General features: G+C 42.6%; 1 protein-coding gene across 1 annotated transcript in view; it reads left to right on the plus strand.

Moving 5' to 3' along the window:
* Tgs1 (trimethylguanosine synthase 1) overlaps window positions 1–11,819 on the plus strand; it is a gene marked incomplete at its 5' end in the record, with an annotated part of 41,594 nt that continues 29,775 nt past the window's right edge. Inside the window, 4 exon segments of the mRNA XM_005396075.2 lie at window positions 1–154; window positions 6,268–6,332; window positions 10,135–10,307; window positions 10,659–11,460. Coding sequence (XP_005396132.1) covers window positions 54–154; window positions 6,268–6,332; window positions 10,135–10,307; window positions 10,659–11,460 — 1,141 coding nt within the window.

The following is an 11,819-nucleotide window of genomic DNA, read 5'->3' on the forward strand; positions in this document are numbered from 1 at the left end:
GGCGGGGCTTCCTTCCGGCCCGGGCTGCGCGGCGGGGCCGCGGTGAGGGGAGAATGTGCTGCGAGAAGTGGAGTCACGTGGCCGAAATGTTTCTGTTCGTGGAAGACCGGGAGGATCGGAAAATTCACTGCCTCTGCTCCCGGGCGTTTGTGGAGTAAGTAGGAGCGCGTTCCCCGTGCTTTCTGCCCCGAGGGGAGGAGCGGTGGCGAACGTAGTTGTAATTGTCCGCTGACTTGCGGCATGGAGGTGTTCACAGTTTCAGAGGCACAGGCTATTCGGGAGACCGAGGCAGGAGGATCTCAGCCTGGGCAATTTAGCGAGATCCGATCCAAAAACCTTTAAAAGTCTGGGGCTGTACTATTTCTGTCTAAGTCAGTTTTATTTTCCTGTGTCAGTACCTCACAGGTATTGCGTTTGCCCAGCACTCGCGAATTCGTGGGTTCTAACTCTAGCGCCACACACCCGCACCGCACAAAAACCACAAAAATGCAGCCTTTAGGGAGTGGTTGCCTATTGCTATTATTATTAAGTGAAAGACTAGTTCTGATTTTGTAGGTTGTTAGGAAAAGATGTGGTAACTGATATGTCATGTTATATTTAAATAGAAGGGACATTTAAAAATCATAGGAAAGCCAGGCTTGTTGGTTTAAGCCCGTAATCAGTCCCATTACTCCAGGAGGCTGAGACAGGATGATCCAAAGTTGTAACCTACCTTGGGCAGTGTAACAGTGCATCGGCCCTAAATTCATTCTGCAGTGTGGGGTGGGGTGGGGGGAGTGAATGTAAAATGAAAGGGCTAACCGAAGTGAAGGGGAAGGTTTGAAGCGGAGTAATTTATTTTGGTTGACATCTCTTTTCAGACTTTAACATCTACTCAAGCTTACTTGCTTAGCCAGGCCTGGTATCCATTGCCTGTAATCCCAGCTCTCCGGAGGCACGAGGATGGCGAATGCGAGCCCAGTGTGGGCTGCTAAGCAATTTAGAAAGTCCTCGTCTCAGAATCAAGAATAGAAGAGGGCAGTGCATGTGGCTCAGTGTGAAGACCTTGGGTTCCGTCCCTGGTGGGGGGAGGGGCCTGTTCACACCCAAATGGACTTTAACTGAACCTTCTAGATATTCCAGAGAAAGGCTTAACTATTTTTACAGCAGTATCTTTATTTTGGGAAAATGTTTGTTTCAGTTTAAAATTGCTCCTGTAGGGAAATCAGCCAGTATGAAGGAGGGAGTGTGACTAGAAAATTGGAATCTAGAGATTTTCTTTATATTAAATGTGTGAAGCTACTTAAATATTAAATATTAAGCTACTTAGATACTAACTTTTCATCTCTAAAACGTTAGTATCTACCCTCATCGCACATGGTTCCTATTAGATGAAAATCCTTGTGGAAACAAACCTTATGTGATAATCTTCAATGTAATAGAATTTAAATTTGAAGACTTCTTTTTCATTATTTTTGTGAAGTAATCTGAAAAATGACTCCCCCCAAATTAAACAGCATATTAAATTTAATGTAAAAACTATTAGCTCCTTTGTAGTTGAGCATGGGTTTATTCAGTGAATGGTTTCTGAGCTTCCTTGTATCAGTACTATATGTTGTTAGGCACTTGGGGATAAGACAGAGCCAGTACCCACATGCATTGAGTTTACTTTCTAACAAAGGAGATCAATATTAAGACAGCTGGTTACAGAACTGCTTTATTAATTGTTACAAATGTTGAGAGAGTTACATGATGCTTGGGTAACATCCCTTCTTCACGAGTTTCTTTGGGAAGTAACATGCAGAGAAAGGTCTAAAGGAAATGGACTGGGGTAAATTCGAGTGGGAGAAAGCAAATCTGGGCATAACCACATTATAAACCAAAGAGGGGTGGGGGATATATCTCAGTGGCACAAGCGCCTGCCTGGTGAGCGCAAGATCCTGAGTTTGATTCCCAGTACTACAAAAAAATAAACAATATCAAAGAACATCTGTATAAGGAAACCTTAAGCTAGTGGGTAACAGGATCAGATTAGCATGGTTCTGGCAGTAGAGAGGCAGAAAAGCACTGGAGGCTGTTGTCCAGGCAAGAACTTACGTGGCTCGGTTTAGGACAGGTGACAGTAGAAAGTGGGAGAGACAGAGAAATTGTGGCATTGGGGACGGGATGAGATGGGGGTGGGAAAGAGGAAAGTTAAAGGGTGGGAAGGGGACTAGGTCAAGGGTAATTGTGTGGTTTCTGCCTTGTACTGCTGCCTTTCACCAAATTGTGTGAAATTTTGGGACACAGTAAGATCATGACTTTCATTCTGCATACAGTTTTTGATTTTTGGAACACCTATGAGGTATACAAGGACAGATGATACATTTTGTATATGTTGGTGTTTTACTTTCCTCATTGCTGAAACAAAATACATGACATCCAAAGTTAAAGGAGGAGGGGCTGGAGATGTAGCTCAGCGGCTCAGCACCTGCCTGGCAAGCACAAAGTCGTGAGTTCGATTCCTGGTATCTGAAGAAAAACAAAAAAAAAACTAAGAGGAGAAAGGGTTTATTTGGCTTACAGTTTGTAGAGGTTTCAGTTGATAGCTGGCTGGCTCCCTTGCAGGGTGGCATGGCAGAGGCATCGCAGAGGAGAAGTAGTTCTCTTCCTGGCGAGCAGGAAGCAGCAGAGCAGCAAAGTAGCAAAGACGAAGCCTCAAGCAATGTGTTAGCAGCCCTCTTCCCAGTGTTGGGGACCACAGATTATAAATTGAGCCTGGGGCATCCGAGGTCATCCTTGTCCTGCCCTTTGAGCCAGACTGGGACACAGAAGCTCTCAGCTTTCTTCTGCTCAAGGCTGAAGTCCTGTGGCTGGTGACACTGGCACCTGCAGGGCTAGGCAGGACTTGCTGGGGATGATAGGGCACCCAGGGAAACTACAGTTTGCTCACTGCCCCGTCTCGTCCTCGTCCTTGTCCTTGCAGGAATGCTTTGTTCTTCCTAGCCCACTGGAGTCACCATTACTGTTCCCAGAAACACTGTCCTTTGCCCATTGCTCTCGACGCAGATGTAATCAGTAAACACCAAGGTTCCAGCTGCCTCCTGCCCTTTCCTTCCCCATGAACAATTTGTCATCCCAGATCGCTGCTCGCTGCCGTTTTGTCCCTTACTCTTCCTTTTCACTGTGAGCCGTGACACCTGGCAGGAGATGGGGCCCACAGCAGGGGTCCCTAGGAGTCCCTTACATTCTACCTCGGCCTCTTTCTGTGCCTTGGATTCCTTAGAGTGGGTAGCAGTCACACCCAGGGTGGGCCTTCCCGTTATCCACACCCCGAACGATGCCAACCCAGTCAGTGGACTGATTTAGTAATCACACACCGTTAATCCCAGCATCGCATAGTCTAGATGCAGCTACCTCTGAAAAGCCTCACCTGTGGCCATCTGAGGCTTTGGGGAGACATCTGGACGTAAGCTAGAACAGTTGGTTTGGACTTTTGGAGAAGTCTGGGCTAGTTTTGAAAACTTGAGTCATTCATCTTTAGGTAGTAACTGAAACCATCAGTGGAGGTAGGGGAATCTATCCTTGAGGGATTCCACCATTTTGTTCTTCTGGTACTGGGGATTGAACCCAGGGACTCTATACCACTGAGCTTCATCCCAGCTCTTTTTATTATTGTTTAAAATCTGAAACTTGGTCTTACTAAATTGCCCAGGCTGCATAGGAACTTGATATCCTCCTGCTTCGACCTCTCCCAGTGCTGGAATTACAGACATGTACTGCCTTGGCAGTGCCACATTTTTTTAATATAAAAAGACAAAAGAGGGCCTGGGGATTTAGCTCAGCAGCAAAGCGCCTGCCTGGCAAATGCAAGGTCGTGAGTTGGGTTCCCGGTACCGGAGAAAAACCAAAAAAAAAAAAAAGACAAAAGAGGTAGATGGCAAGCTCAAGCGTATTCCCCAGAGTACTTCACTGGGCAATGAACATTAGAAAGTTTGAAGGCCTGGGATGGTGGTACATGCCTATGATCCCAGCAGTGTAAAGTCACGCTGTCCCTTGTATCAGTCATGTTTTTTGGGGGGTGGCGGGGGAGGGAAGTGTTGTGGTTTATCAGGCCATAACTTTTCAGAGGTGGCTGAATCTAGAGTGTGTGATGCTGGGATTAAGGGTGTGTGGTTACTAAATCAGTCCACTGATTGGCTTGGCACTGCCCTAATTCTAGCAGTCTGGATAAGATAAAAGGGGCAGAAAGACACTGTTAAGCTCTCTTGTTGCTTTTGCTGTCTCCCACTGCCGTGAATGGTTACTTCTGTGTGATGTGCCGCCCTGCCTTGGAGCCAGATTATGAACTGAAACCTCTGCTAACTGTGAGCTAAATAGACCTGTCCTCCCTTACCTTTGGCCATTGGATATTTTGTCTCAGCAACAAGAGAAGTAACTGACACAGGGGGCATATTCCATGTTCTTATCCAGTATCCTGTTCCTCAGCAATCCCACAAACCTTAACCTTCACTGACAATGTCTGCCTCAACCAGCTTCCTCTGTGAAGGTTGCCAGTGCAATTCTTCTTTCATCCCTTCCACTTTATTAGATAGTATTCTGAAAGGAGCATTTTGTTTTGTCTGTTCATGTATTTGTTTGTTCATTTCACTATGTTAACATGGACTCTTTCTTCTTAGGTTTTTAATGGATTATACTTCATTCCTGACATTATTGGTACAATGTTGTCTTTGGTTTTATGAGTTGGATACCTTTTGAAGCAGCTTCTGGTCTGTTTACTGTATCTCCAGCGTTCTTTGAATGCTTTCTAACCTTTTAAAATGAGATGACCCAGGTTTATTTTTACAGTCTATAGAATTACCATTTACCCAAGTTACATTGATTCTTTTAGTGGAGAATAATTTTTAAAACCAAAAGGTGGATACTCATTGTGCTTATTGTCCCTATGTCCTCTCAGAAGACAGAGTTAGGTATATATGTATTTTGTATATGTATATCAATATGAATGTGTGCATGCATACGTATATAATACGTATGTGTAATACACTTAAGACAACCTATATACTGCTGCTGTATAATTAAATCTCATTGATTTGTAATAATGCTTCCATATTGGCCCACCCAACACCTAGGGATTCTTAGGTGGGGCTTTTTCAAGGTTGGCTAAATCTAGAGTGTGTGATGCTGGGGTTGAGGGTGTGTGACTAACTCGGTCCACTGATTGGTTTGGCACTGCCCTAATTCCAGCAGTCTAGATAAGATAAAAGGGCCTTCTTTGTGTTTAGATAATTTGTCTTGAGCCTGCCATGTTTTCAGACAGTACTTTCATTCAGGAGATTCTCAGCTGTCATTAGTCTCAGTACATTTGCTAATCTGCTCACCGTGGTCACCCTGGCAGCCATATTGTGACTCTGTCTCCCCCCTGACCCCTCAGGGCTCTATAGGACATTTTATACAGCTCCTATTCCCTACCTCATCCCCAGTGCTGTTTTTTAGGGGCAGTGGGCACGCTGCCAGAGCACATTTGTACTTCATCTCCTCCCCTATCCTGCTGAGAATCAGTACTTTGTGTTTTACAAAGTACAACCCTCCAAAAATAGGAAGGTAAAAAAATAAGTATATAAGAATTGGGGGCTGGGGATTTAGCTCAGCGGCAAAAGCGCCTGCCTGGCAAGTGCAAGGTCGTGAGTTCGGTTCCCGGTACCGGAGAAAAACCTAAAAAAAAAAAAAAGAATTGTATTTCATTTAGGTTATTGTAGCTCTTTTGGCAAAGTAGTCTGAACTATGATTGGCAGTAAAGAAAAAATTAATAATTAATAATTTGTTAGTCTTTAAACCAACCTTTGCTCATACATGAATATCTTCAATACTAGACAATGGATAATTTGTCCCGTTTGCAAATGGACTAGGGTCTGCGTGTGGATTTTATTTGTGTGTAAGCTAAATCTTTCTACTATTATTTTAAGCTTAATTCTTGCAGCAAAATTTAGAGAATACCTCAGTGTTTATGTATCATAAAAAAGATCAAATTCTTCCTCCAGTATCCAGTAGAAATCCTACTGTGTGGTTCCATATAATTAGTATGTGTAAATGCCTCTGCGTGTCATGGACTATACTAAATAATTTATATATGCTACTGCATGGGAAATACATTGTTATCTCTGCAGTATAGGAGAGAAAGTGTATTAGCAGATTGCTTTTTCGTGCCTTAACCTTTTTTATTGTTAATCTATGTTGTTTTTTTTTTTTTTTTTTCTCAAATTGGTAGTTCAATTTATTTCAACATGGGCTGTTTGAATTGCTTCACAGGGATCGAAAATTGTACAATTTGGGACTGAAAGGCTACTATGTCAGAGGCAGTAGCAACAATGCAGGTAATATACTATAAAGCTATATAGCCCTTTTTACTAAAATTAAACCATGATACTGTATTTGTACTTTGTTATAATATTATATTAATTTACTAAGATAAAATTTGGTAAATGAGAAATAATTCTAATTGTAGACAGTCATTTTAGATGCAGATATATAAACCATGGCTCTAGAACAGAGACAGCAAACCTTTCAGAGCTTTCAGTGATCCAAACAGCCTGCTGTGGCATGGCTGTGGCATGTGTGCCGTAGGTTCACCACCACTGCCCTAGAATCTCTGTCAAAGCAGTTTTATTTCCTCACTTAATGTGCCCTCTTGCCCTGTGAAATGTTCCTTCCTGAGTTGTCACCATACGAGCAGCCTGGAATATGAAGTTGAAAAGTAGAGAACATGTCATTTCATCAGAATTTTATTATATAGGTAATGATTCAGGCTACATTTCAAGTGAATATTCACAAGGTGGCAAAGAGGCTGCCGTTTCATCTTGGCTAACTTTCCCATATAATAAACAGAACACAGTCTGTACACTGAGCCTCACTTTGGTATCTTTCAGACTTCCTGACCCCATTTGTCCTTCCATAGACCTTTTTATGTCTGGACACAGACAAAACCACGGCATGAGGTTAGAGGCCACAATCAACCCAAGTACAGTCTTTTCATAGTTACTTTTGCAAATCCTTTAACAGTGATGGATCAGGTTACTGCTTCTTGAGTCACACACTTGATTAGATGTTTGGTTTGGGTTGCAGTGCTATGCTGTATAAATAGGGCCTCTGTGAACACTGGGGTCCTGCTGAACATATGAAGGTACACATACTTCTACAGGACCGTAAAATTTAGTGGATTCATTTTCCCCATTTTGCTTTCTTCTGACCTTTCATACCTTCACTGAATGGAATAATGAGTGAAATTGCTTTCATTATTTTTTTAGTTAAATATCTTTTTACCTCCTTTTGGACCTATTTTAATAGAAGAACTGCACACATGTAATTTCTCTTATCAGTCTCCAACATGATTCACTATCCTGTTGCCTGAGATCAAGCTGGAATACAACTCAGCACTAATTTAGTATGCTAATAAGGAAAATGATTTTTGTTATCTCACATTATAAACAGTTAATAGAGCACTTGAATAGCATTTTTCCAAATTACTGATATAATCTATTAGATAGCATCTTTAGTCGCTTTCCTTGTCACTGAAACAAAATATCTGATACCCACAGCTTATAAGGAGAGATTTACTTGGGGTCACAGTTAAGAAGTTTCACCCCATGGTTGGCAAGCCCAGATGCAGAAATGCAATAGTGAAAGGGCCTGCTGTGGAGAGCAGCTGCTCACACTGTGGTGGTCAGGAGGCAGAGAGAGAAGAGAGGAACTGGAGAGGGAGATGACTTCTTTCAACCCACCCAACCTCCCAACAGCAAGTCAGATATAGTGCCCTGTAATCTGCCTTCCAAAAGCCCTACCTGTAAGCCGATGAAGGTGTTGGGGTACATTAAATATTAATCATAACATTCTGCTCTTGACCCCAAAAGATTCTGCATAGAAAATACATTCTGTTTATTTTGAAGAGTCACCAAAGTCCTAACAGTTCCAGCAGTGCTGAAAAGTTCAAGTCTCAAGTCTCTGAGACTCAGGGCAAATGTTTAGCTGAGTAAAAATTTTTAAGAATGAAAAAAAGTTACTTCCTTCCAATATCCAGTGGCGTAGGGTGGTAAAGATTCTCATTCTAAAAGGGAGAAACAGGATAGAAAGGAATGGAACCAAAGCAAGCCCAAAACCTTTCATGGCAAACTAAACCTTTTAGCTCTGTGTCTGGAACCTGGGGCAGGTTAAGCTCCAAAGGGCTGGGGCAGCCCCACCCTATGGAAATGCCAGTGGCAGCCTACATGGCTTATCTTCTGAGGTGATCCACTTAATGACAGCTTTGTGTTTTCCTCAGTAGACATTCCGCATTCCTGGCATCTCCAGTTACCTGGCATCTCCATTGCTCATTTTAGCTTTACTTTCATACCTTCATCCCTGCCCTCTCAGAGGCACACTGTCTGGCTTGTGAGGCCTTTTCAGATTTGCGTGGAAGCCTCCATGACTCTGTAACTCTGCATTTTTCCTGCCTGTAAAACCAGCACAACTTGGATGGCCCTAGCTAAGCAGACCTTGGATCTGGCCCCCTTAGCTCATGGCTATAGAGGCCTCTGATTACCTAGATAATTGAACTCAGAGAACCAATTCCCTGAGTGGCCCTACCGGAGCAAGTGACCCAGGAGCTCTCTTCTCCAATGAACACTTAACAGTTTTCACCCTTGATCCTGGAAGGGTGGTGTCTTGCTGATTCCTGGGATACTTCAAGGCATCTTTCCTGTTGTCCTCATGGAAAGTACTTGCCTTCTTTTTAATGCTAATCTTTTCACATCCATATTGTCCTTTGACCCAGCTTTGTAGAGCCTTTCTCTCTGGCGAAACTACAAACTTTGCATATCAATCAGTTCTGCTCTTTGCTCTTGATACTCTCTGTAAATCTGATTGACAGCAGCCAGCAAGTACCCATCTACAACCTGAACACTGGGCTGCTTTGACATTTCTCCACCAGATTAATCAGTCTGCTGCTGTTAATTTCAGTCTTCGCCAGAGTCTCAGGATATGGGCAAAATGTAAACGTGGACACAAATTCTGTGCCAGAAACACATTTCTGTAGCCAGGTTCCAAAAGCTTCTAAACCACTTGGTCAGGTAGTCACAGCAACTGCCTCACACATGGTGCCAAAGTCTGTCTTAGTCATTTTCTTGTTACTGGGACAATACCTGACACCCACACCGTGAAGGAAGAAAGTTTTAGTTGGGCTCACTGTTTTCACAGGTGTCAGTCCATAGTTGACTGGCTCTAGGCAGAAAGGACACTGTGGAAGGGCCTGGATAGAGGGTAGCTGCTCATTCCACCCATGGCAACAAGAAGCAGAGGGAAACAGGGTGAGCCGGGGAGAGGAGACACTTCCAGGCCACACATCCAGGGACCTGTGCCTTCCAGCCCGTCTTCATCTTCTAATGGCACGTTCAGCTACGAACTTGGTAGATTAGTACACTAATTACTATAGCACCCCCATGTTCCAGAAGCCCACCTTTGAACGCCGGAGGCTTGGGGAGGGGGCGTTCTAGGTCTGAACCATAACATATCCATAGTCCTTCTGGGGTAAAGTAGAATTTGTTGTTTCATAATGAATGCTTTTTCTATAAGATCTAGAATCGGGGAGCTTAAAAGAATTGTGGTTCTGTGATTTTCAGACTTTAAGTAGGACTATATAATACAGAGAGCTCTATCATAGAATCCCAAGACCTAAACCCCGTTGAATTAAAGCGTCTGTAACAGCCTGGAGATATGCACCTTTCTGATTAACACCCCTAACTTGTCTCCACAATCATGGCTTTAAATTCATTCATTTTACAGGTCAGGATGTGAAGATGTACATATTTCCCCGCAGTTAACTGCCCTTCTCTTCCAGCCTCAGTACTTCACACAGTGCCTGGCACTAAGCAGGTGCTCAGTTAGTGCAAATCAAGTGGGCAGCTGGGTTGATAGTGGCAGGCGGAGCCAGAAAAGAGGTGGAGCACTCTGCTTTCTTGCCTGTTCAGTGGCGGTTTTTGCTATTAGTCCATATTACCATCAGTTATTTTTATTTTCCTAAAAAAATTGGAACATGTGCATGGCTTTGGGCAAGTCATGTACACTGGATCTCAGGTTCTTTAAATGAGGCAAGACAGCCTGCCTGTAAGTGTTTTCTGGAACTAAGCTAACAAGTCCTGCTTGTAGGAGACGAGGCTACGGAGGAAGAGGAAGGTGGCTATTCCCATGGCACTGCAGAGTCTGCGGAAAGCAAGGGTGTGGACCTGGATGAAAGTGAACTTGATTCCGAGGCTGAACTCATGAGAAGTATGGGATTGCCACTTCAGTTTGGTAGGGTTTCTGAACACGACAATTTTGAGGCAAGTGTTAATGTACTTTTATTATTTCTGTTTCTTGATTTTCTCCATAAAATAGTATAAGGTATTAATTTCTTATCCCAAATCAAATCATTCATGTTTAGAACACTAGACCTCTTTGTAAATGTGCACATTAATAAGTTAATCAAAACTGCAGGTTGTGATAGGTCCCATATGTGACTTCTCCTCTGGGAACTTAGTGAAAATCACTTGTTTGCATAATAAAAAGCCCAGGATCAGCATTTGAGAGTATTTTGTTTGACTTATTTCAAAACAGATTGGATATTGTTTTCTTTTATAGACAATGAAGTGTGAAGTGTATTTTATATTTGAGTTACTATTTATCTCATGTAGGTATCTATGAATACTAGAAATAAAGTTAAAGTGAAGAAGAAGAAGAAGAAACTTCAGAAGAAGTACTTAGATGAAATTGTGCGAGGTTCTTGGAGAAAAGATGAAGAAGACGACCTTTTGCTTTCAGATGACCCATCCTCGGTTGAGCCGTATGAGACTACCAGGACATGTGAACTTCAGAGCAAGAAGGACATTGAAGCCGAAAATCTTCCTGTTGAAAATGCATTATCTCCAAACCTGGAAATCACAGAGATATGGGAAAAGTATTGGAATAAATACGGAGAAGGACTGTTGTGGCAAAGCTGGGAAGAGAAACATCCAGCTCAAACATGCTCTGAACCGTGGGACTTTCCTGGTACAAAGGAAGAGTGGGAACAGCATTATAGCCAACTTTACTGGTTTTATTGGGAACAATTTGAGTATTGGCGAGCTCAGGGCTGGACTTTTGATGCCTCACAAAGCTGTGATACAGATACTTGTGCCTCTAAAACAGAAGACAATAAAATAAATGAAGATAGCACAAAAATTGACTTAACATCTTTTCCGTCTTTAACTAACACAACTGATAAACAAAGCTCAGGTTCAAGTGATCATAGTGAAATACTTGATGGAATTAGTAATATAATTCTGAGTCCAGAGGGAGTAGAACAGAGCCAGTTAGATTCCCTAAGTTGTGATGGGCAGCTGAGTAAAGTTAGCGGTGGGAAAGTCTGCCCTGCTTCTGGCCAAAATGCACCATGTGACGGAGGAACCAAGGAAAGCAACTTCTCTGGGAGTAGAAGCACAGACCGGCCAGCTCAAGGTAAGGTTAGTTCATTTGCTCAGGAATGATTACCAGAATAAACATACTTCACTAAATACCACTAATCCTTTACGGTAGAGTTAAATACCAGCTATGTTTCATATTATAATAGTGAAAGTATTTAATTATTTTTAGTAATCTTATTTTTATATCATAGGTGGTTTATTACCTACTTGCAGTAATAGCGGTACTTGCAAATGGGCCTTAAAACTATTCTTTCCTCTTATACCTACCAGAGAAGGAAAATTTGCAAGCCTCTTGAAAAATCTAATTTAGAATAAGCTTGGAACTTGCACAGTTTTACAGGGCAGATGAATTAGACATTGGTTAACAGCATGGATTTGATGTCGGGCAAACAT

Source organism: Chinchilla lanigera, unplaced genomic scaffold (genome assembly GCF_000276665.1).
Source record: "Chinchilla lanigera isolate Chin_1 unplaced genomic scaffold, ChiLan1.0 scaffold00053, whole genome shotgun sequence".
Taxonomy (NCBI): Eukaryota; Metazoa; Chordata; class Mammalia; order Rodentia; family Chinchillidae; genus Chinchilla; species Chinchilla lanigera.